The sequence below is a fragment of the Sturnira hondurensis genome, unplaced genomic scaffold, assembly GCF_014824575.4.
Source record: "Sturnira hondurensis isolate 20B ecotype Veracruz unplaced genomic scaffold, ASM1482457v3 Scaffold0021354, whole genome shotgun sequence".
NCBI classification, from domain to species: domain Eukaryota; kingdom Metazoa; phylum Chordata; class Mammalia; order Chiroptera; family Phyllostomidae; genus Sturnira; species Sturnira hondurensis.
The window spans coordinates 6819955-6845881 of NW_028093985.1; the positions used below are offsets into that span (position 1 = coordinate 6819955).

The following is a 25927-nucleotide window of genomic DNA, read 5'->3' on the forward strand; positions in this document are numbered from 1 at the left end:
TAAAGTTGCAACCTCCATGCCTGGGACTGTCTGGCATAGTGTAGCTACTCAATAAATATATGTTACCTAAATGGGTAAATATCAATTAGCATTGCATCTGTAATACTGGCACCAACAAAGAAAGTTAGGCCAGCTTTGAAAATAGTTTCTTATTCAAAATGAGGGGCTGGGAGTCTGGGGGGACTGTGCCAATAAAGTGAAGAAGAATGGTGAATGAGCTCATTTTAGTGCTTGGCTACTTAACTAGGAGACAGAACTAGTCTAATCTATAGGCCAGAAACCTTTTCAAGGGTCACTGATAGTGCAGGACACTTATACTCCTGTTTATCCATTGCTTGCATCACCCTTACACAGGTTCTAAGTTCTAGGCAAAAACCCTATTTTGAACCAGATCCAAAAATTAATCTGGAGTCTATTGCAGGGAAGTAAGAGGATCAAAGATGACTTCTTTTGAATGTGACTGACTCCGTTTGAGTAGGTGAGGGCTGGGGCCTTATCTGTGTAGATATTCAATAAATGTCTGTTTAATGAATGAACAGATGAATGATGAGCTTAGCTAATTTTTTGAGCTTGCCAACTCCAAGTCATTTAACTGGCTGGAATCTCTAGCAAAGAAGAGAGAGAGAGAACTAAATAGAACTAGGAACTAAATGACTTCGCATCTCTTTCTCATCACACTCAGTCCCTGAAAAGACAGAAAGCCTTGAGAGCTCTGGTCTGGAGTAGGAAGAGAAGTTGAAAGGAAGTGAAAAGGCTGAGTAATACGACAACATGCACATGCGCACACACACAGAGAAACACAGACCTGCGTTTGTTCTGTCAGTGTGATAGCCTCTAGGATATTCCAATTTAAGGCCAAAAGTGCTGGTTCAACTCTTATGGTGGGTGTTCGAGTGAAATGAGCCTGTTGTGACCCCAGTTCCTTGACACAGGGTCTGAAATATCCAAGCAATTCCCTCCATGCCATAATCCCCACAGAAAACACATTTGCATACTTTGTTGTGTGGGCACCAGTAGCTCATCGCAGCGGTCGGCCCCTGCAGGGATTGAGGGTAGGCGGGAGTGACAATCCCCGGCTTGTGTGCGGGGGCTGAGGGAGCTCCTACTCACCCTTTCCTGTTTTTCTTTGAATGCTCTCCTCAGGTTGGGTGGGCCCAAAACACTTTCAAAAATTTTCCACCGCTCGGCTGTTTCCTCAGCTGTTCTGTCTCTCCTGTGTGGAGAGAAGTCAGCAGAACTGTGGGTGGAGGAGGGAAAACTGAGAGAAATATAGTACAGGGATGCGCTGTGTGGGCTGCACAGAGAGAAGCTGTGCACTGAATGACAAATCTGTGAGACTCAGTATGCCATGGAGTTAGTTGGTAGCAGACCACCTGCTCCCCACCCCGGACCAGGGCCAGGGGCAGGGAGACCCTTGGGCTAAGGCGAGCTGAACTCTGGGTGCTGGGCCTGTGAGCTCACACTCCTTCTGCTTCCAGCTTTGAGGGCCACATGTAGTGGGACAGGAAGAGAGTTGTCTGTCACAGTTGGGTGTTCCAGCCAGGGACACCTACCGCTCCGTCTCTGTAGTAAGGACAAATAAGGATGAGTTTCCTAATGAACTTAGTGCCTGAATGAGGTGAAAAATCCCAGCATTTCTTTCTTTAAAAAAAAACAACTTTTTACTAAGCTGATTAGGTGGTGACCAATGGTCAACCCCAAATGACTTAAACTTTTCTGCAACCCATGGGTAAAGGAGGCAGTATTCCTGCCCCATTCTTGCTTCACAGGGTGACAGGAGGGTCACTGACATGATTGAGCCAAATTTCATTAAGTCACTGTGAACTAGGAGCTCGCCTTTATGTAGTGTTGGTTTCCTGACCCAGGTTGTAACATCCCTCTGCAAGGAGCCCTTGGGAGAGTGACTAATAGGAAAATGAGTCCTCTCCGCCCCCAGCATTCTTGGCATTCAGCTTTTCCTAAATCTTCCCAAATGCATCTGATTTAACTTTGATTATTTAAAATCCTATATAGCTACTGGTTGTATAGTAAAACCCCAGTCAATGGAAACCAACCTGTTCCTTCACTTCTAACTTGTGTTCTGTCAATTTCCAGAGGTATTCCAGTAAAAGGCCCAGATGTACTAGAACCATTAAAAACAATCCTATAAGAACAAGAGCCAGATAATGCAGGGGTGAGGAGACTGTATCAGAAAGCATGGGTTAAGAACAGTACCTCCGTGGGACATAAAATTTAAATCTGTACTTCCTGGCAGCTAAGATGAAAACAGGAGAGAGGGGGAGAGAGCAAGAGTGAGAAAGAAAGAGATTACATAACTTGTCTCTTTAAAAAGAAAGCACAACATTTCACTAAGAGAGACAATTATATTTCTTGACATTCAGCTCTAAGATGAATTTTTCATGCAGACATTTATATAAGGGCTATTGAACAAGATAATAGTAATTGTCTTTAAGAGCAGTTTCACAAAATCTTTCCCTATATAATCATTTTTATAAGTGGGACCTGAAAGCATAATGTTAAATCACTCTTCTGTACAGGCAAGTTCTGTGGGACCTCAAGTAATTGTCCACATGGGTGGCCTTGAAGTGGCGAAGGAGAGGTTAGAGGTTCCATGAGAATGAATGTTACTAGGCTTCTGGGGTTCTCTGTCTGAAATATAAATGATCCGTTGAGGCCTTGGAGGGTGGTGCAGAGAAAACAAAAATCCAGGACCCTTCTGCTAGAGGCCTCGGCTCACTCTGGTTTTGCGAGAACTGTAATTACAGGAAAGCCCGAATCCTGTGGTCAGCCACGTCTAGCCCTCGTCTCAGGTTTCTGCACTATTATGAACCAATAGTGATGTTTAGTTAACAGTGAGTCTCATAACATCCTCATTTATCAGAAGATAAATAGTCCTGTTCAAATATTTTTATTGGCCAAGTTTTTAAAAAAAATGAGAACCAATATATAAAGAATGTTCTTCCTACTCCTAATTTAACCAAAAATTTTCTTTGTAAACAAAAAGTTGCATATGTACAATTAAAGTTTTATAAATGGCTTCCAACCACTACAACTATTTAGTTAGTTGTTTTTGTATTTAGTGTGGCTTTATGTTCTCACATATTTTTCTTTTTTTTCCTGCTTCACCCTCCCATCCCTTCTCACCCCACACTTCTTATGATTGTGTTTCCCAAACCTAACTGATCGACCTAATGAGGATGCTTGTTAACATTTAGATTCACAGCCCTCACTTAAGAGATTTTGATTCAGAAGGTTTAATGTGCCCAGGCAGGCTTGGGAAACACCCCGTAGCTAGCTGGTCCCCATAGGCCCCAGAAGTGTGCTCTGTTCACAATTCATATTGAATGGGTTGTCAACAGGAGTGCCGGGAAGAGCCCACTGTGTTTTTGAAAACACGTGTTACGTAGCCCTCTGTCGCACTGACAGCTCCCTCCTAGGCTGCTCCCAGGAGTCGCAGCACTGGGTTCCTCCATATCATTTGTACGCACGCTGCCCTCCCCACTCCGGGAGACAACACGCGTAGATCCAGGTGCAGAGAACAGCCATTCCCCATGGCTATTAGCCCTTTGGGTTACCTTGAGCACATATGCATGCCTTCCTTCCATTCCACGTGAATTGTTTGGGTTTTTATTGTTATTCTATTACAGTCGTCCCAATTTCCCCCTCTTTGCCCTCCTTCAGCCCAGCCCAGCCCACCCCAACTCCCACAGTCAGTCCCACACCGTTGTCCATGTCCATGGGTCATTCATACATGTTCTTTGACTAGTCCCTCCCCCTTCTTTCCACCATCCCCCCAGCTCGTTACAGCTGTCAGTCTGTTCCATGTTTCCATGTCTCTGGTTCTATTTTGCTTGTTAGTTTATTTTGTTCATTTGATTCCTCTTATAAGTGAGATTGTATGATATGTGTCTTCCACCAACTGGCTTATTTCACTTAGCATAATATTTTCCACTTTCATCCATGCTGTCGAAAAATGTGGTAGCTCCTTCTCTCTTTCTGCTGTGCGGTGTTCCATTGTGTTAACGTACCACAGTTTTTGACCCACTCATCTACTGATGGGCACTTAGGCTGTTTCTAGCACTTGGCTGTTGTAAATAGCACTGCTGTGAACATAGGGGTGCATCAGTTGTTTAGAATTGGTGTTTGGGGATTCATAGGGCATATTCCCAGCAGTGTAATCTGTAGGTCAATAGACAGTTTCATTTTTAGTTTTTTGAGGAAACTCCATACTGCTTTCCACAGTGTCTGTACCAGTCTGCATTCCCACCAGCAGTGCACTAAGGTTCCCTTTTCTCCGCATCCTTGCCAGCACTTGTTGTTTGTTGATTTGTTAATGATGGTCGTTCTGGCCAGTGTGAGGTGATACCTCATTGGAGTTTTAATTTCCATCTCTCTGATGATTAGTGACATTGAGCATTTTTCATATGTCTATGGGCCATCTGTATGTCCTCCTTGGAGAAGTGTCTATTCAGGTCCTTTGCCCATTTTTTAATTGGATTGTTTGTCTTCCTGGTGTTGAGTGGTATGATTTATTTATATATTTGGGAGATTAAACCTTTGTCCAAGGTATCATTGGCCAATGTGTTCTCCCATACAGTTGCTTCTCTTTTAATTTTGATGGTGGTTAATTGTTAAATTATCAAACTTTTACAGAAGCTACTTTACAAAGTTCAAATTAATGTGCATTCTGCAAACATAATCAATTCCTAAATGCATGAGCTTTATAATATAGCTCTAAAAATAAATTACTTAATTAATTTTGGATAGATAGTTTATATATATGGTACAAATTTAAAAGATACAAAAAGGGAATACAGTGAAAATTAAGCCCCCATTCTACCTATACTTTACCTACTCAATGCTCCTCTTCAGGGGCAGTTACTATGCCACCCATTTTCTTTGCCACCCATTGCCTTGCTCTATACTTTTACTTTTCTTTTTTAAAGATTTTATTTATTTATTTTTAGAGAGAGGGTAAGAGAGGGAGAAAGAAAGGAAGAGAAACATCAATGTGAGGTTGCCTCTCTCATGCCTGCAACTGGGGACCTGGCCTGCAACCCAGGCATGTGCCCTGACTGGGAATCGAACCAGCAACCCTTAGGTTCATAGGTTAGCATTCAATCCACTGAGACATACCAACCAGGGCTATATTTTCAACTTTCAGTGAAGTCTGATTGTGATGCTTTTTTGAGTACATTTTTTGTGATAAGCATGCATCTTGGAAAAGCTTTTGCCTACTGAAGCCTCTATTTTTCCATTTGCTGTGGAACTTAACACTTGAAAGTTATTATTATACTCTAGTACATATGTGTCTGAGAGTTGTTCTTTGGACAAAAACTTTTCTGCCAAAGTTCTGTCATTTGATTTTGTAGTAGTTGGCTGAGATGAACCTTCATAAACAAATAGTAATGCACTTGCATAAAAGTTAAACTGCTTCTGGCTTTCAAACCACTGCAGGATACTCTCAGCCTTCCGAATACTGGCAACAACAGCATCTTTTCTTAAGCAGAATCCACTATGAAAAAACCGGAAACTCCACCCTTTAGAGTTTCTTTTGTTAAGCTTCTTCAATAGTGTTGGTTTTGTGTCTCATACCGATCAGAATGAACATGATACACTCTCATGCCAAGCACCAAGAACCAGATCTCTTCCATTAGTGGGCACTTGTTGACCCGTTGCTGAATCTTCTCAGATGAGGCAAAAGGATCATAGCTTTTTCACCCTTTCTTTACATCCATTATATGGGGCTCATTAAATTTATGGGTCATGTCATCTAGTTTTATGTATAAATCATTTGGTGTACTGGGAGGTGACCAGATGCCGCAATATTTGGGCAAATATTTTTGCAGTTATAAAAGAACACCATCAGTGCGATCAGCAGCATGAACCATATTATAGAATTCTGACTCTCTTGGGCCCTTTAGAGGTGGCTGTACTTGTTTAGAAACTGTGCCGTCTGGATGTTGCCAGATACCCGCTTTGTCCTTCCCTTCATGTACCAGGCACCTGAGATGAGAGGGGCATACAGCCTGCCACCTACCAGTTTTGGGATGCTCTTAGAGGTCGTCCTCCTCATAGGTGGGGTCTGCATTTCTGGGGTCAGGGCTGGATGCCTCAGGCGCGAGGCAGGATGGCGGCTCCATTGCTGAAGTAGCCGTGGCAACTAGGGCAGCAAAACAGCGGGGAGGGAGAGGGCACGGAAGAACCTGGGGACCGCTCAGGCTCAGCTGTGAGAGGACATGGGGGTTCTGCATCTGAGTGCTGAGGTCCAGGGAGGGAGCCCATCACACCACATAGGCTCTGTACTTCCCTGTCGAACTTCCAGTAGACAGTGCTTTCTGCTCCTGCTGCTCTTGCATGGCACCAGCCTGGCACAGCCCTCAAGATGGAGCCATGAGGAGAGACCTGCAGCTACCCTGTGCTCCCTGCCATACTGTTTTGATGACTATAGCTTCATAGTATGGTTTGAAAGCAGGGTGTGTGATACCTTCAAGTTTGTTCTACTTTCTTAAGATTGCTTTGGCTATTAGGGGGTCTCTGTGATGCCACCATTTAAATAAGGTCTTTCTTTTGTTATATCTTTATTTAGTTGTTTGTAGATTAAGGCTTTATTTATTTATTTATTTATTTTATATTTTATTTATTTATCTTTAGAGGGTAAGGGAAGGAGAGAGGAAGAGAAACATCAATGTATGGTTGCTTCTTGTGCATCCCCTGCTGGGAACTGGCCCCTGCCGGGAATTGGCCTGCAACCCAGGCATGTGCCCTGACTGGGAATCAAACCGCGATTGTCTGGTTCACAGGCCTGCACTCAATCCACTGAGCTACACCAGCCAGGGCTTGAAGGCTTTTTAAAAAAGATTTTGTTTATTTACTTTTAGAGACAGGGGAAGAGAGGGAGAGAGGGAGAGAAACATTAATGTGAAAGAGATACATTGATCATTTTCTTTAGCACGCATCCCGACTGTGGACTAAACCCACAACCCAGGCACATGCCCTGACAGGGAATTGAACCAATGACCTTTTGCTTTGCAGGAGGATACCCAACCAACTGAGCCACACTGGTCAGGGCTATATGAAAGTCTTTCATTTCTTATGGATATTAGTTTCACACCTAGCCATCTCACTGAGTTTTTTTATTATATAAGAGTTTTTCAGTTCTTTCTCTTGTTTTATTTTTATTTGGTTATTTGTATAGGAAGGCTTTTGATTTCTTATATTAGTTTCACATGTAGCCATCTTACTGAGTTTTCTCATTGTGTAAGAGCTTTTTAGCTAATCTTCTTATGTTTTCTAAATACAGTCATATCATCTGCAAATAGTAACAATTTTACCTCCTATCTCCCAGCTTTTTAACCTCATGTCTGTCCCTTTGACTGAATTAATGGGAATGCTTTTAGTATTTTCTCATTAAGCATCAGGGCACTAATTTTTTTTTTTTTTTTTTTTTACTTTGTAGCATCTGGCAAACTTTTCGATCATTCCTTGTGAAAACTAAAGAAGGAAAGGGCTCAGGCTAGTAGGGTGTTCATGATATTGAGCAGACATCAGCCTCCTGGTAGCTTCCACTTATTTGCCTTCTGAAAAACAAAAACAACAAAAAACAAACAAACAAAAACCCAGGAGTGACCGGTGTCTTTCACATGGTTGCTGTTCAGACTCCTGAGGAGACAGTGGGTCTCCTTTAAGTTGTTTCTGTCCTCTTTACAGCATTGGAGTTTAACAAAGGTCCTTTGTCCTGCCAGAGGAGGGATGGGCAGGTGGAGCGTCCCCTGGAGACCTGCCGGACTCAGAGCTTTGTGACTGCTCCACAGTGTGCTTACTTCCACCAGCCATAGTGATCGGCTAATTTGCTGCTGAGTCAGGGCCTCCAGACACTTCCTTGCCCTCGCATTCCTGGAAACTACACACACAAAGCTCTCCTTCTCCACTGCATTGTGGCTCTTCTAGGCGAATCCCACACTTACAACACCGAGTGAGATCATTTGAGTCACATTTCTTGTTGTCTTTTGAATGTTACTTCAAAAGCCTAAAGCCTAGAAGGCTCTAGGCTTCTAACAGATCACGATAAAGCTAAAATCCCTTCTTATTAAGCACTGACAGTTTGCTGTGGTTTCATTAGCTGTCTAATCACTTACCTCAGTTTGAATATTCTGTGGATTTGAATTTGGCAAACTGCAGGCCCATTATAAGTCATGTGGATTCCATTGCAATTTTGACAAATTTTTGTTTTTGAAATTTAAAAAAACATATACATATATATATATATATATATAGTTTCAAAAATTTTTTAAGTTTTCATTTGGATAAAAAGGAGGGACAGCTGACACGAAGGGTTTTATGACATTTAAGTGAGATCACACAAAAAAATAAATAGGCATGGAAATGAGCCATTTATATCTAAGCATTTTTGCTTTCTTCTTGGTTCTTGATCATACAATGCCAGCTTCTAAACAATGAAACGCTACCACACTTTGTATTACTTTCATTTAAAGGCCTGGTGATTATGTTTCACAGACTCAGTGAGGTCATTGTGCAAGTTCGTGAAGTCTACATGACCCGTTCAGGCACCGAAAGAAGGATCTGATCCTATATTTGGCTTATATACTTTAGTGAACACAGCATGCAGTTGACTATATATGTGGAATTTCCTCCTTGACAAACTTCATAAAACATAAGTGGAAACACCCCCCAGAACAGTATCCTTGGCGTTTAACAATTGCATTGTTTCAAAATGAAGTCAGTAAGTTCTATCTAGTTTCTAGAGATGAAATTTCCTTATTTATCTAACTTCCCCTCAGGCAGAGACAGGGCTGTGCACATGATAAGTGATCAATAAATATTTATTTAATGAATGATGAAGTCTGAAATTCAGTTGAGACCTCAATGTGCTTATTGAGATAATAATTTTACTGCCTACTATAAATAATATACATTTAAAACATCTCTTCAGACATCAATTCAAATTAAATAAGCCATACATTTACCCCAGAATGATATTCTAGATATTAGTTGGGAATTAAATTTTCAGTTGTAGGACATATTTTCTTTAATTAACTGAAGCATAATTAGTTGTCAGTGGACATGTGGCTCAGTTGCAGGGACCCATTCTCAGCACATCTAAAGATAGTACGCTCCCCCAGGTTCTGGTCAGATGGTATGTTCTAAAATAACAACCAATAACATTTCAGGGTTTACACTCACTGGCCTTTGCCAGACACAGGGACTGAAGAGCAGATACATAAATAGACCCAGGCTCTCCTCCTCTCCCCTCCCCCCTTCTTTCTGAGGAACACTTTGGAGTTTTTGTGCTTTTAGAAACGGAGGGGTAAGGGTAGGAAGCTTGTTATTCTGTAAAGATTTTATGGTTTAAAAAACTTATCAATTAATTTGTGTTCTGAGTCAATTACTTTTTTCCCCTTTCCGAGTTCTTCATGCTATTGTCTAAGGTAGGTAGTGATAAGCGAAATAAATCAACAGAAGTGGGACTAACCTTAAAAAAATCTATGAATGAATAGTGGCAACCCTTTGATTCTGAAGCTGTTGTGGTATGTTCATAAACAGCAAAACAAACAGAAAGAAATGCAAGAACAACAAAGCAAACAGATGTTTACAAAACCCCCTCCTGAGAATGAACATGAAAGCCACGTGTTGCTGTTTTCATTGGCTGCCATCTACTGCACAGCTCCCCAAAACAGGAACGGTCCTTAGTACTTGGGTCAGAAATCCTTTTTTTTTTTTTTAAAGATTTTATTTATTTACTTTAGAAGGGAAGGGAGGGAGAAAGAGAGAGAGAGAGGGAGAGAAACATCAATGTGCAGTTGCCTCTCAAACGCCCCCTACTGGGGACCTGGCCCACAGCCCAGGCACGTGCCCTGAGGGGAATGGAACCAGTAACCCTTTGATTTGCAGCCCCTGCTCAATCCACCGAGCCACGCCAGCCAGGGCAAGAATTCTTTCATTAGTGAAAAACTAACTTGTAACTTTCTCCAAAGCCTCTCCAAATGGAGGCCAAAGGGAAGAGCACTTGTGTGCTTTATTTGTATAAATGCTCTAGGCCATGATATCAAGCAGAACCAAGAGAACTGAAAAAAGGCACAAAACTGCTCCTTGACAGCTTCCGAGAGCTCCCTCTTCGACACCAGCAAGGCCGTTGGTATTTAAATGGCGGGCTGCTACAATGTGCTCTCCGAGCCTGCTGCCAGCTAGCTGCCACCACTGTCATCTTCTTTCACTGTAAATGGGAATTTTAGGAATAGCAGTTTGGGGGGCATTGTTTATTTGGCAATTAGAATTCTCTTTTCTTGCCAGAATTAAGCTTACCTTAAAAAGCATTGTGTTCTTTAGAGAACATTCTGTTTCTATAACTTCAGCATGATGACCATGTACAGAATCATCACTCACATTAAGTTTTCCATGATTCTAGATTTGTTACTGAGGAGATTAGGGTCTTTTGTATTATAGATTGTTTTAACATCGTCTTAATCCAAGAGTGCCCCCTGAACCAAAATTGATAAATAAAATTCATTAACTGATACTGAATTTAAAAACATTTGTCTGGTTTTATTCCACAGAGCAGTTTGAAAGCCATCTGTTGGACAAAAGTTGACAAAGGCAGAAATAATTTCATAAAGTACTCCTAGCGAACAGTGACTACCTTGTACAATCTTGCTTGCTAACACTGGTGGTCATTAAAAGAGAATAAAAATAAGTTCTATGTTGTTCATAAAAGATGTTTGTTCACTATAGGGTTGAAATATGATGAGACATATTTTGTCAAAATACAGATTCTGATTCAGTAGGTCTGGGGTGGGGCCTGGGGTTCTGCATTTCCGACCCACTTCTAGGTGACGTGTGCTTCTGGTGTGAGGAGCCACCTTGCATTACATTTAAGATTACTGTTCTCCCTCTGTATTTAGATCTTTCTCTGGAATTAAAGGACTCCAGCTGAAGGTTAGCCTCCAGCCCAGTGATAATTACTTCTTCTACGTGAGAGCCATCAATACATTTGGAACAAGCGAACAGAGTGAAGCTGCACTCATTTCTACCAGAGGTACTTTCTCCTTTGTGCGCAGCGAAGACATCCTCCAAGGCATCCTCCGAAAGGCCCCAAACCGCTGGCTGGGCTAGGCTTTTGGCATGACGACCCAAGACTGGTCAAGGGTCAAGAAGTTTCTTTTATTTTTCTGATTTAGAGGGCCTCAACCTTGGCTACCCACTAGCAGTCTGTCAGGGTGCTTAAAAAATACCAGTGCCCGAGCCCCACTCCTGGAGATCCTGATCTGATTGACTTGAGGATGGGCCCTGACGTGCGTGTTTGGTTTCCCCAGATGACTCTGGTTTGCCCCACGATGTGTTGTGATTTGTATGTTTTCAGTGTGTGGGGGATGGGGATACTCTTATTTTATTGCATTGTAAGCTTCCGTCTTAGTCCTCTGTTTGTGTGTGCACACCACATTGTTTGTGCCAATTAATGTTTCTTTGAATGGGTGAACAATAACCCGAGGAGGTGATAAAACTTTTCAATGACATTTTGGAGAAAATAATCCAGATTATGCCAACACAAATGTTTGGCTGTTCTCAATTATTGTGAAAAGAATGGGGAATGGAAAGGCAATCATTTCATTATTTTATCCTAAACCCAAGGATGGCACAAGATTGAGTGAGCACATTAAGTGATGTGCTTAACCAGCAAAAACTCGTGCATGTGTCTCATTTGTGATGTAGTTAGGGACTGCCCGACACTAACAAAGAGGAGACAGGAGGGCTGCCTGCCCAGAACTGTTTCCCCTACGTCCCTCCATAGTGCTCGTACCTTCCACTGTTGGAACCATGCCTTCACCAAACACCAGTGCATTTTTAAACTTTAATAAGCACATGAATCTCCTGAGGTTCTTATAAAATACAGGTTCTGATTCAGTAGGTCTGGGGTGGTGCCTGGGATTCTGCATTTCTAACTCAAGTCCAGGTGATGTGTGCTCTGGTGTAAGGAGCACACATTGCATAGCGCAGCACGTTCTAGTTCAGGAGGCACACACCAGTAGAGGTAACCAGCTGCTGGCGCTCACTAATGCCTTATGAAATTTTCACTGTGGATCTAAAAACATTGGGCTGCTTTGATGTCAGGAGAAGGGCAGATTAAGGTCTGAAATATGGGACTTGGCCTAGGGATAGCGCTTGACATTGGGGCGATGCTATAACCATATTTTCTAAATGCATTAGGAACCAGATTTCGCTTGTTGAGAGAAACAGCTCATCCTGCTCTGCAAATTTCCTCAGATGGCACAGTGATCAGTTTCTCCGAGAGAAGACGGCTGACAGAGTGAGTAGAAGGGGATCTGCAATAGAATATTCTGACTGTGGCCTCACTGTGCACAGTTTTGGGTTAATGAACATGCCTGATGTGTGGTACTGAATACAAATGTGTGCTCACATGTACAGTTTTGTTATGGCTCGTTACTGGGAAGGGGAAAAGTGACAGAGATAGCGTCAATAGTTTTACTGGAAATAGAAGCACAGATGGTTTGTTTAAAACATAGGCTGTTTTAAGTTATTATCTCTGGTTTAATGAAAAAAGAATCTGGGTTAATTCTTCATTGTTTTTCAGTAGCAAACCAGATTTTGCATCCATCCACTTGGAAAGAAATAGAGGAGAATGGCATTTGTGGAGTTTCTAGCTTGGCCACGTGGAGGACTTGCATGCAGGCTTTCCAGCCCATCCCCAACGCCTCTAGTGCTCAAACCTGAGTGCACAGTGGGGAGTGTGCTCTACAATCTGCCCGTAATCACTCATGGTTATTTTTAAGGTTGAAGTGGAAGAAAATACGTGAAAGGCTTTTGAAAACCCTAACCCGTATAAACACAGGCCACTGCTGGCACTGGTGTAGGCTGCCAGCAAGCACTCACAGTGAAGCACTGAGCTGGCCAGCGGGACTTGCACGGCTTTCCTCTCAGGTTGCTATTCACTGGCCTCTGCCCCAGCTCAGGTGTTACCTGCGCCTGGAAACGGCCAAGCCTTCTCTGGGCCCTGGAACCCTTTGACTTGATCTGTGAAAGGGTCTGAGCATGTGTAGAGTCATTTGTCCACCGCTCGATTTTGAATAATCCTCAGGCAACAGCCCTACTGTCTGCATCTTTGAGTCCCCAGAATCTAACATGGGGCCCAGAACACTGTAGATGCAAAAGATACACTAATGAGTAAATTCAGAAAAAAATATTTAAAAAATAGGTTGACTAGATTGGGCTTCTCCGTCTTTTTTAAAACTTCCAAAAATCAAAAAGGAAAGAAATAGATTGGTTGGTAAGAGCTCATCTATAATACTAGAATTTTATTTATTGGTTAACCTAAAAATTATCTCCCAGATGTCAGGGGGCAGGCTTTGCTCCAGAGAGCAGGGGCCTGTCTGTGGCCACCTCTCTGAACTGTGGTTGGGGGAAGACATGGAAAGTGAAACATACTCCATTGCCTTAATCATTTTCTCATCTATTAAAGGGGAGAAGGGTGCTGACTGAATATTAACATTGCTTAAATTAAAAATGCTTTCTGGCTGTCTCAGCCATTTTAAAGCAACACTGAGTAGTTCGTGCAAACAAGGTTACCCATCAGCAGGTGAAAGTGCTTCGTTTCCTTTCCCAGTGCCTCTTATAAAAATAGCTAAGGTGAAACAAAAAGAGACCTTTCAACAACCTTTCAGGTGCACCTACTACAAATCCCAAGAGGCCAGAGTCCCAAAGAATGTTGACCACAAGCCTGTAAAAAGCACACTCATCACCTCATCACACCCGGTTGCTTTCTCATCACACTCATCACACTCATCAGACTGCACTCTGTGCCAGCCTCATCAGCCATCTTGCTGTCCAAGAGCAGCACCTCATTGGTTTCTGTGCCCTGTTAAGTCAGCAGGTGCTGGAATTCACTGTTAAAAAAAGGTTTTGGAGGGTCTTTTTTGAAAGTTTTGTAAGAAGACTTTGCAAGCCATGTATTCTTAGAATGTCCCACCTGTCTCCCTTGTATTCTCGCCACCTCTTTAAAAGCAGAGATTGTGCCATTTCTTTTTTGTCCTTCATTATTCTGGTTATTTTCTGGTCCCAGCTTCTTCAAGAGAGGCAATGTGCAGTATATGCATGTTGTATATGGCAGTGAAAATATGTCAAATGCTTTTTGAAAGTTTAGGGAATTCTGTGGCAGTCAAGTCCAGATTGGGGGCACAATGAACAACAGATGTCTTTAGTTAAATTCCAGCAGTGCCCAAGGATAGAGTCCTGCTTAAACTGTGAACACTGACGTCTATGAGATAAACGCTAGCCAGTTCTGATCTACTTTGCCTGCAGAATCCCATCAGTGCTGGGTGAGGAGCTGCCTGCCTATGGCCAGCATTACTGGGAAACCACAGTCACAGATTGCCCGGCGTATCGACTCGGCATCTGCTCCAGCTCAGCGGTGCAGGCCGGTGCACTGGGACAAGGGGAGACCTCGTGGTACATGCACTGCTCTGAGCCGCAGAGGTAAGCTGGAGCCCTACTCCTCCCCTCTTCATCAAAGTGTCACGGGTGGATGTCTAAGCAGAGAACTCCAAGGGCCTAATAAATGGCATCCTACTTCCCTACCCAAGTTCTGAGCCAACTAAGGAAGAAAACCAGATGGACAGGTATATGGAGATTAAGCTCTTATTCTTATTACTGAGGAAGCCAATTTTAGAGAATGTGGCTTGTACCTGAGAGCAAGGGGTTTCTTGTTTGGGGGGTTGTTGTTTTTTTTAAAAATATTGAACACTATTGATAGATAGAGGCAGAGTTGGTCCCTGCAGAAGCAGAGAAGGATGTGTGTCTCCTTTGGATGCTCCTAATGAAGAAATAGGGAATAGGAAGGAGCTGTCAGGCCATGCATGGCCAGTTATTCCTTCTAAACTCATCCCAGAGTGGGGACGTTCCACAGGGCAATGCTAAATGGGCTCCCTCCCTGTGGGGGAGTCAATAGGAGTGAGGAAGAAGTGGATCCCCATTACCCTCCGACACTGGTTCATATCAGGGGTTAGCAAACTGCAGCTCACAGGCCAAATATGACCCACTGCCTGTTTATGTACACAAACTCTCATTGGAACACAGGCATGCTCACTTGTTTACATATTATCTATGGCTGCTCTGTGCTACATGGCAGAGTTGACTAGTTGCAACAGAGACTGAATGGCCTAGGATATTTTCTATCTGACCCATTAGAGAAAAAGTTTGCAAACCTTGTGTCTGTGTTGTTAGTATTGTCTAGTTGGTTGAAGTGAAAAAGCCATTAACCTGTGTCCGTCTCAGAGAATTAAGGGCAGCCATGTTATGGTCTAAATATGCTCACAGCGTGGTCAAATGAAGGAGAAATGGTCTGAAAGCCAGAAGCTTGCTTTTAGTCCTGGTTCTGTGCTCCTGTTAGCTACTTACCAGAAGCTGGTTAACCTGTGGAGCACAGGCCTCATCATTCTTGTCAGGGGACAGTGATGCCTGGTCTGCTACCTTTTGGGCTTGTGAGGATCATGTGAAATCAGGTAAAGGGAAGAGCTTTGAAACTGTAAAGTATCATTCAATGTGGGATGTTATTCAAATGTAATGCTTTAAAAAGAAAGCCATCAGTGCTAAGAAGTTCCCAGGCAAAAGCCCACAGGTTGGCATTTTGCAGTCTCTGGCTGCATATTTCTTCCTGCATCCTGCTTGGCAGTTGGATTCTCTGACATGGTTCATAAGGACACCATCTCCAAGAGCTATTTAAAGTCACATTTCAAGTCAAAGCAATTATGATTAGTTGATACTTAGCATTATGCAATACTTAAGGACTGAGCCCCTGCCCAACATTAAAAATCACACAAACCTAGGATTTATAATCAGATTTAGATGTGAAACTAACATTGATTTTATTTTTAAAAGTCTTCAGACACTTGAACCCTTTAGAATGCAAACCAAAGACTAGCCTCTGAAAACAAATTTCTAAACTCTAGAAAACAGAATTTTATGTCTTGTTCAACCATTTCAACGATTTTGGAATAGAGCTCTTTCAGGTCCAGGGCAGGTTCAGTAAATTCTGGAAGGACGAGTATGCCCACTGCGTGATCACAGCTCAAGTGAGATCAGGTCTCAAGTGAAATCAGGTCTCAAGTGTCTTCATGTTTCAGATAGAACATCCCCAGCTTTTAGGATGCTGAGGAAATGGCTGTAGCAGACGCTCCTGTGTTTTTCACTTTGTCTGGCTTCCTGATTTTAAACTGAACACTGTTACTCTTGATTCTACTTGCATAGAATCCAAGTGTTCAGATGTCACACCAGGAAGGAGAAATGAAGAGTCTGAGGAGAAGGAGAACCGGCCCGTTCCTAACCTTACTGCCCTAGTTCAAGGTGTCACACCTCCTTTACTGGGCTCACCCACAGCCACCATGCCTGGACCCTTCTTCTAGTCCCCGCCCACCCCAAGCTCTCCTATGTCACAACTGGCAACTATTTCTAAAACCTCATTTTCATCGTGTCCCATCCTTTTCTGCTCAAAAATCTACAAACTTCGGCAGTGGTGTCAGAATCAGGTGGGATCACAGTGAAGAGGCGACGTCAGAAGGAATGTGACCAGGGAGCGATGATGAGCAGGGGGCCCTGAAAGGGGCCTGGGCTCAGTCTGGGCCAGCAGTGAGATCCCTGAAATGTGTCCAGCTCATGGTGGGGGTCCTGGCACAGGCAGCTCTGGGGCCACACAAGTGTCTAGAGTCAGGCCTCTGGATGATCCTTGTTTGACTAGGAACCAGCAGTCCCAAGGAGGAATAGGCAGAAGCTGGACAACGAGTCAGACCTTGGTCAGACAGGCTTCATTTTAGGCCAGAGTTCAGGTTGGAGAAGAAACTGCTGAAGTTAGGAGGAAATGGAGGCAGAAGCAGGGCAGGGCCTATCCCAGGCCCTGTGGAGCTAGTGAAGCCAAATCTTCAAGGAAGGTCTTTGCCTCCTTGGCCTCCATGGTGGGGAGGGGCTGCCTGGGGCTGGGCCTGTGGGCACCAGGGGCCTTCTATGTCAGGGTAGGAATGTGGCTCACTTGGGCATTCGGAACTCTAGACCAGTACTGTGCAATAGAACATTCTGCAAAAATAGAAAAATGCTGTCACATGTGGCTACTGAACACTTGGAATGTGATTAGTAGGACTGAACAACAGCACTTTGAATTGTATTTAATTTTAATTAATTTTAAGTGGCCACATATGGCTAGTTCCTGGCTCCTGACTTACCTATCCATGATATATCCTTAATATCATTCACTACCAACCTGTCGGGCAGATGGTGGTGTTCTTCACGATACACAGGCTTGTTCTGCCACCTCATCTTTGCTTCTGTTGCCCCCGCTGCCTGGATCTCCTTTTCCCTCTTTTCCACCTGTGCAGCCTGACCATTCTTATGGCTGAGTATGAGCCCCTCTGCTCCCCAAGCTTCCTGTTAGAGCCCCAGCTCACACTGCTGGGCGCATCATTGCCACCTGCGACCTTTGTCTGCTCTCCAGGCTCCTTTATCATCATTTGAGTCTTGCTTATCTTTCCATTCCCATAAAACCTTTGCCCTTTTACATGAGCTTCATTCTGCAATGAAGTTGCCAACTGGCCATTTTCTCAATATACTGACACTTAAGCTTCTGGGCCTTCAAGAGACATCACAAGGTCTTCAAAGTTCTTCACCTTTTTTTCCACACCAGAGTCACTAATGCAGATTCTAGGGACCCATTCCTCAGACCTACCACATCCATAGAACTTCCCCTCATCTCTCCTTTTCCTCTTCCTATCTCATTTCTTCCTTGCCCCTGCTTTCAGGGCCCCACCTTCCATTTCTAGGATTGTCAGGCAAAACCTCCAAATTTGTGTCACTTGTTTGCACAGAGCAATTTAGCTGCTTCTGTTGAGTAATTTCTCCTTCCCAACTGGGCCTGGGACCTGTCCTCTCACAGCCCAAACAGGCCCGTTAGATGTGTTTAGCGAACACTTTACCAGTCTGGGCCCTGAGCTGGAGTCTCAGCTGTAGCCAGCGTCAAGTCATCATCAACTTCTCCTTCCTGTTCAGCAGAGCGCGGGGTCCTGGGGGTCAAAAACAGTAGGCTTTGGTCCCTCGTGCTCCCAGAGGACCTAGAAGAGTGCTGGACACACAGATATGTCCATATGAATACTTGTCAAATTAAATTTATTTGAAGAGCCAAATCAAAGGCAACCCCATTAGCAGCAAGGCTGCAAAAACATGGAGAAGATGAAAAAGAAAGTTGGTTTGGAAGAAGGGGAGCCTGTACAAAGACTGAAGCAGGGCAAAAATAATAAAATATGTCTTGAACTTCATAAAAGCCCTATGTATTATAAATCTTTAAACTGTAAAATCAACACATTTTATGAAAGACAAACCAGCAGTACTTTAAAAAATACGTGGCAGCCTCAAAGGACTTTTATTCAAAAGAATGACACATCATGAATGTGGCAGTTAAAACACGTGGGCAGCTGGGAGAGAATTAGAATGTTGAGAAAAATCACAAGGGAGACATATGTTGGTTATTCTGGGACTACTTGCTAATGTAGAAGGAGCAAAATCGTTAAAAATGCTCGTCTGTTGGGGGGCGCTATGCGTTAGAGCATCGGGGAGGGATCTGGCTAATTAGGACGACGTCACTGCAGCTCGCTGTGGAAGGAAACTAGCAACTGAAAAAATTCCTCGTCTCCAAGTGACTTTCTTTATCGTGGTCTCTAAGACTTCCGAAGTTTCTAATTTTCCATTCCATTTCATTCCAGATACACGTTTTTCTACAGTGGCATTGTGAGCGACGTTCACGTGACTGAGCATCCCGCCCGAGTGGGCATTCTGCTGGACCACACCAACCAGAGGCTTCTGTTTATCAATGCGGGGAGTGGGCAGTTGCTCTTCATCATTAGGCACAGGTTTAACGAGGGTGTTCACCCTGCCTTTGCCCTGGAGAAACCTGGAAAATGCACTTTGCACCTGGGGATAGAGCCCCCAGATTCTGCAAAGCACAAGTGATCATGAGCTTTCAGAATTCGAAGGAGCAATGATTTGAATTTGAGGGTCTGATCTTTCCCGTGGATGCTATCCATCATTCAAAGCGTGTCCCACACACTTTACGCTAATAATAGCTACATGCACAGTGATCCACACGTGAGCACAACCACCAAGAAACCGTGTCTTCCTTGGGCAGCCTGTGAGTGAAGAGGATGGAAAAAACAAGCTCCACCCTGAAGTTTACACATGTTTGAGTTTTTCCCTAAATTAAAAGGGTTTGGACCTGACTTGGGAACCAAAATAGAGAAATGGACTTCCAACTGCTTTGTTACCAAACGAAATCCACAGAAGGACAGGTCTGAGTGAAGAGGAAAGACTGCGCCTGTGATACCTCTTCTCTGACGAGAAACGCAGACTTTTTCCACAAGAAAAATGTCACCTCACTTCACTAAAGGATGATGAATCCTAATCACTAGAGAAAGTGTTTTCACCCTTCTAGGTTGATAATGAACTCTTTTGTAATAATGTATGCTGTAGAACACAAGTCTCTTTTCCCTGAAATTTTAAATGTAGAAAAGTGCTGGATGTTAGAAATTTCCATTTTGTTAAATAAATGGTTAGAGTCTATTAAACAAAACATGTTGTCTGAACTTATTATCGGTCTCTTACCAGCTGGCCCCTCTGGACCGGGACCAGCTGCAGGGTAAGTAACCAACACACTTCAGTGGGTTGGCTACTGCTAGTTTCTACATGAGAATTTTACACATTATGTTTTGAAATAGAAACACTTTCAGCTCAGAGTTACAGTCAACTACCAGAAGCTGGGAACATCCTTTTTTACTAAGGGAAAGTGCTAGGTCATTTTTAGATTATATTGATATCTCTCAAAATCTTCCTGAAATACGTGTGCAAAGTTGATAAATCTAGCATACATGTTAAGATGATTGCTCTTACTTTCTATAATACGTGGGTCATATTTACAGGTTTTTTAAACATGAATTCTGTTGTTTTCTTGAGTCAAGAAATAATATCTTACTTTGAGAATATGTTTTAAAACCTGTTCAATAGCTAGAAAATCCAAACTGGACCTGTAACTTCATTAACAGAACCCTTCAAAGCCTGTCTTCAAATCAGAGCAGCCGCTGGCAAGATGGATTCTTGGCAGGACAGGGGGAATCGCTTGCTGCTTCGTCAAAAACAGTCCCTTCACTTTTCTCAAGCCTTAGAAGTGTTATCAGCAACCTGCGGGCATTATTACTTTTGGGGGTAGGAATGTGGTGTCATGAAAAACAACCACGTGAATTTGTGGTTGCTGCTGTGGGTATTAGAATTTAGAATTCGTCTCAGTTTGGGTTCCTCCAAAAGTAGAACTAAAGATAAGGGTTTGGTGCTGGTTCTTTACAGAGGAGGTGAGTGCGGGAAGCCCACAGGAGGAAGTAGGGACAGTGACAGGGGAAGGGGGAGAGCCAGTGAAGGGCATGTGTTATGAGTGGCTATTATCTCTCTGAGCACCCAGGGCTGACTTGTGTTGGGTCACCTTTGGAAACCAGAGGCTGGCGTTGAAGTGCCCCTGTTCATCACCTGTTCGTTGGGCACTGCCCCGGGGGGGGGGGCATTAAATTCCCATTGCCCCCCTTTCCAGGTTTCATTCCTTGAAATCTCCTGTGCCCCTGGGAAAGCCATCCAAGGAAACGAGAAATGCAAGAGCTGGAGTCTTGATACAGCCCTTGCTCAGTCAGGACTTTGGGCAACTCAGATCCTGGACACCTTCTTTTCAGGATAGCTATAAACACCAGATAATCCGCTGACAGTCTGATGGGAAGTCCTTTGTAGATGACTGTCCCCTTATCTCTTGCTGCTTCTAGGATTCTCTCCTTCATTTTAATCTTGGGCAATGTAATTATGATGTGCCTTGGTGTGTTCCTTCTTGGGTCCAACTTCTTTGGGACTCTCTGAGCTTTCTGGACTTCCTGGAAGTCTATTTCCTTTGCCGGATTGGGGGAGGGGTGTGCAGGGTGGAGGAGAATGAAGGGGGGGGGGGATAAAACAACAACTGTAATGGTATAATCAATAAAATATATTAAAAAAATAAAAATGTTGAAGATAAAAAAACACCAGATTAAATTAGCGTGTGAAATGGCACAGCAGTGTGCAATTCATGAGACTTCCTGATTAGCGACTCCAGAGACCCTGGGAGACCAGCCCTCCACCATGTTCTCAGTGAGTGGCCCTCCTGTCTCTGACTCCATGGCGAGTGGATGGTGGGAGGCAGGACCCTGGGGCGAGGAGAGCCATGTTTGACTGAGAGGACATCTCCTGGTTGGTTCCTAGGGAATTATTCTAGTGTTGATAAGTAGAATGAAGGTAATGCTATTTCCCCACATCCTCAAGCACTTCTTTCCCTCTTGATCCTTCCCTGAGTCCATGTTCTTTCTTCTCCTTTATCTTCACATAACCCGTCCGCTCAGAGACAGGAAAGGATGTCAGCACATTTTGGTCAACATTGCTCTTCTGGAAATCTTTCAGCAGTGTTTATTAGTTTAATAACATGTGTAGCACATGTATTATTTCTTTCAATCTCCATCAGAACCCTGCACACTAAAGAATGTTGCCATTTCATAGATGAGGAAACCCACCTCAGAGCAGTTAAATAACTTGTGCACGGTGATAGCCGGCAGGTGGCAGGGCGTGGATTTAGATACAGCCGAGTCCTGAGCTAAGAGAACAAAGCAATTCTACTTTATTTCATTTTGTATCACAGATCATGTTTCCCACATAGATGTAGTGTGTGAAAATTGCATCTGTGTGGTGTACTCGTACACATACACACTCTCTCTCCTGCACACACACGTGCACGCACTCATACACACACACCCCCTTCCCTCCAGACCTGATTTCCTTCACAAGTCTCTGCGTTGTTGTTGATGGTTATGGGGTCACCTTTGGTTCTTTCTTCAGTTCCAGTGACCCTAATTCAGATTCGAAAGAATCTATAACATTCTATTTGTGGAGAGAAGATTTTCATACAGCGATTCTTCTTCTAAGAGGTACAAGGGCAAAATAAAGGAGTTTGTGGGGAATAAAGAAAAAGAAATGAGGATGAACACTGTGGTCCTTCTCTCTCTCTCATGTACACACAGGGCCACCCTGGATGGATATGTTGTTCGTAGTCAAGGGTAGAAATACTCTTCCATTGGAGCAAACCAGAACATGTTCCTGTTGTTTTCCTGGGGGTGCTTCCATAAGATCCAACGGAACTGAAGGATCATACTTCACCGCACCCACTTATAACATGATGTGCTTTGAGCACCGAGTTCTAACACTCTCCCATCGGAAGCATCCTTCAGGCTTCAGAGTGGCCTGTAGCTAAAGTCCCATCTCATCCTTACTATGTTTACAATCCATTAATCAGTTCAAGTATTCCATTGCTGCAAGAACTCAAAAGACTGAATCAGTTTATACTCACAGAAGAGCTCGTCACAGGCAAAGGGTACGGTATGTATCCTGAGCCTCACAGAGGAAGGATAGGCTTTAGAAGGGACCCTGGTGTTGCACGTGCAGGCTCCTTAGCCCTCCCACTGTTGGGCTGCACAGCATGCACGTGGTCTCCAGGCCTCAGACCACCAGTGTGCATGCGAAGCTCCTCGGCACCAGGAAGCCTGCATTTTGTTTCTGGTAGTGGGTGCTGTGGGGCTCTCATAGTGAGCTGCTCACATAGGCGTTTTCCAGCTATGCAAACAGCGCTCACCTTTGAAACTAGCCTCCCTGGCTGGGCAAGGAGCAGTAGTTCTGTGGATACACGTGTGGCCAGTTAAGATTTGCTGAAGTGAACCCATGCTAGGCGCTCAGTGACCTGCATCCCTGAGCTCAGCTGCCGCGAGGTGAGTCCAGAGTAATAGTAGGGGGAGCTGAGCGTCCGTGCTGCTGGTAGCCACCTTCGCACGTCTCTGATTTGCTGGCTGCTGGGGTGGGAAGTTAGGTTTGATTTCCAGCCCCTCACAGTGCTTGGGAGGGAACACATTTTCCGGGCTGGTTTTCAGAATGGGAGATCAACACCTGTCATCGTCTACCCCGTCGACCCTCGAATTGTGTGTGGCTGTGCCCCTCTTTCATGGAAACGTATTTTGGTCTTAACTGAATGTGGTGAGTTTGTTGAGTTTGTTTTGATATCAGCAGTTTCAGATTCCTGAACAGCATGTGAACTGTAAGAGTAGCGTGAGAACAGTTGGAGGATTAGGAATGTTTAATGTAAAATAAAGACGTCTTGGGGAAGGATGAAAGAGGTCTTCAAAGGTTTGAAGAGCTGCTTTGTGGAAGGAATTGGGCTAGTTTTGATTTTACGCTGGGACCAGTGGGTAGAAGTCCCAGGGTTGAGGAACTGGGTTCAAGAGAAGGAAGAACACCCCAACAGTGGCTGTTGGCTCAGGGACGGGCTGCTGAGCAGGTAATGAGCACTGGAAGTCAGACTCAATCATCGACTGCCTGCATTATTAAAGCGCAGCTTCTTAATTTGAGTTCTAGACCCATGGTTTTGAAATGGTGCTGCTGGGGTACTCGGGTCCCACAGATGCCTGCGGGCCAATGTGGGATCCAACGGAGAGCCAGGTGGGTACAAATTCAGACCCACATCCCATTTCGATCTGTTTCACACATCGGGTTCCTTATAATAAGTCACTTGATGAAAAGATTTCTGTGGTTAAATAAAGTTAGAAAACTAGATAACCACTGAGTTTCAGATCTGAATTCTGTGATTTAGGGTGACCCATTCCCTAAATCTGCCATTATTTCAGAGTCCCTTTTCCTTTACTTTCCAAATGCTGATAAATATATTGATTGCCAGAAATGTTTTTTTTGTCCCCAGTTTCCAAGATTTTCCATAGAGGGCTGCATTCTCCTGGCTGATATCTCTGACTCCCTGCTTCTGACTCCTCCTCCATCACCTCTGGCCACCTCACCGCTACCTACTTCTTCATGCTTCCCTAGGCCCTTTGGTCTCCAGCATCCCAGAGCACAGACAGTGCTCACACGAGGCTGACCCCAGTAGTAGTTAACACAGCTTTTGTTGACAACCTGGGGTTAATGAGGAAAATTTCTTCGTAGAGCCTGAAACAAAACGAAGCTGAATGTGAAGCACCCAGCATGGCCAGGAGCCCCTTCTAATCTCCTCTTCAGCCCAGTCTTCCCGCCACATTGAGCAGACGAACCTCTCCATCCTCCTTTACTTCGCAAGTTTCTAGCATTTGCTCGACTTTGTCTTTTTAGCACCAGACAGGGCAACTAGGAAATGTCGACATATACAAATCTCTGCAGCCTAGACTTCTTTTCAAACAGAGTGAGAACATGTCATCTCAGCCTCTTCTAGCCTGCCCAGGCTTAGGCTTCTCTTTGTAGAACCGGAAGGCCTACTAAATCAATTCCCCGAGACAACGAGCACTCCTGTCCCTTCACAGTGGCTTTAGAATCCTACTAAGTGCCTTCCTTATAGTGGGTTTCTGTAGAACCAGGTGGTTGAAAATCCTTTCTCAACCTAATTCAAGTTCCCAGACTTAGTGTTGGACTTGACTGTGTGCCAGGCACTTCAGGGAGAACGACATCCTACTAGAATCAACCAGTTATTTGGGAATTTTATGAGTTCTGAAACAGGGGGTCAAATAATTAGGAAAAAGAAAAGTGAGGAAGAAGAAGCATAATTCATTTATTTGATACATATTTATCCAGTACCGACCATAGCCTGGGCACTGTTTTAGGCCTTGGGGAAATGGCAGTCATCAAATCAGACAAAACCTCTGCTTTCGAAGGACTTGTATTCGCATGGAGGAAGGCAGACAATAAACACATATATAGTATGTGAGTGGGAAGTAAGAACCAGAAAGAAAATAAAGCCAGGTAAGAGAGTAAAGAATGACAGGAGGCAGGGGCTGCTATGTACTTGAGGCATGATGGTAAAGCAGTTCTGGTAAGGAGACGTTTGAATAAAGACCCAAATGAAGTGACGAGGCCAGCCGCGTGGAGATCCTTGGGGAGAGTGTTCCATGTAGAAGGGACAGCCGTGCAGAGGTCCTGAGGCAGCAGCCTGGGGGTGCGCCAGAGGACCTGGGGGTGAGCAGGGCTGGAGTCAAATCAGCAGGAGGGACAGTGTGTGATTATAGTCAGAGAGTAGCTGGGACCAGTTCACAATGGCCTCAAAGGCCAAGTAAGGACTTGAGGTTACATTCTGAGTTAATAAGAAGTACGAGGTATGAAGAGGAGATTCAATGGCAGTCTCCCATTAAAAGAGTAGGCTTTTCATGTGTTGGGTTATTATGTTCCATAAAGGCCCCCTGGGCTGACCTCTGGCAGCTCTCAGGTCCTGCAAGAAATAGCCTGGTGTAGGTGGAAGAGAAGAAAAGTTATTCTTTGTCTCCTCCTCAGCTCCGTACAGGAACCCTGTGACCCTGCTCAATTCCTGCTCGAAGGGGAGCAGCCCCTGCTGACTGGCCATTAGGGCCGACCGAGCGCAGAACTGTGGGGGAAACTGCTATTGTGCCTGGACCACATTGTGCTGAACTGAGTCTCCTTGTGCTGAACTGACAAAAAGCTGGCAACCAGCAAAGATGGAGAAATGCAAGCACATTGGAAGGAAACACGTGACATCTTTTCAATGGTGTGACTTTGCAGTTACAGGGAGATGAGATAATGGTGTCATCCAGGGAGACTGCCTGGCCAAACAGGGCCTCACAGATATGTATATGTGTGTGTGTGTATGTTTCTATGTGCATCTGTATATGGTTCCCATTTCATATGTGTAACTGTATACGTGTGTGTGTGTGTGTGTGTGTGTGTGTGTGTGTGTGTGTATCTCCAGCTGGGGAAGTAGAACCGTGAAAATGCAGAGCAGGTTTTCCCACTGAAGACCTAGCAACTGGATCATCAGAGCTCCCAAAGGTTGTCC

General features: G+C 44.0%; 1 protein-coding gene and 1 pseudogene across 1 annotated transcript in view; one reads left to right on the forward strand and one right to left on the reverse strand.

The window, feature by feature from the left end:
• Window positions 1-19211, forward strand: part of CMYA5 (cardiomyopathy associated 5) — a 92037-nt gene extending 72826 nt beyond the window's left edge. Inside the window, exons 10-13 of the mRNA XM_037032316.1 lie at window positions 10920-11053; window positions 12223-12322; window positions 14332-14505; window positions 18771-19211. Of these exons, the coding sequence (XP_036888211.1) occupies window positions 10920-11053; window positions 12223-12322; window positions 14332-14505; window positions 18771-19017 (655 nt within the window). The 3' untranslated portion in view covers window positions 19018-19211. The remainder of the gene's footprint in view (window positions 1-10919; window positions 11054-12222; window positions 12323-14331; window positions 14506-18770) is intronic.
• On the reverse strand, window positions 5111-6359 carry LOC118977417 (inositol polyphosphate multikinase-like; annotated as a pseudogene).
• Window positions 19212-25927: the final 6716 nt, after the last annotated feature.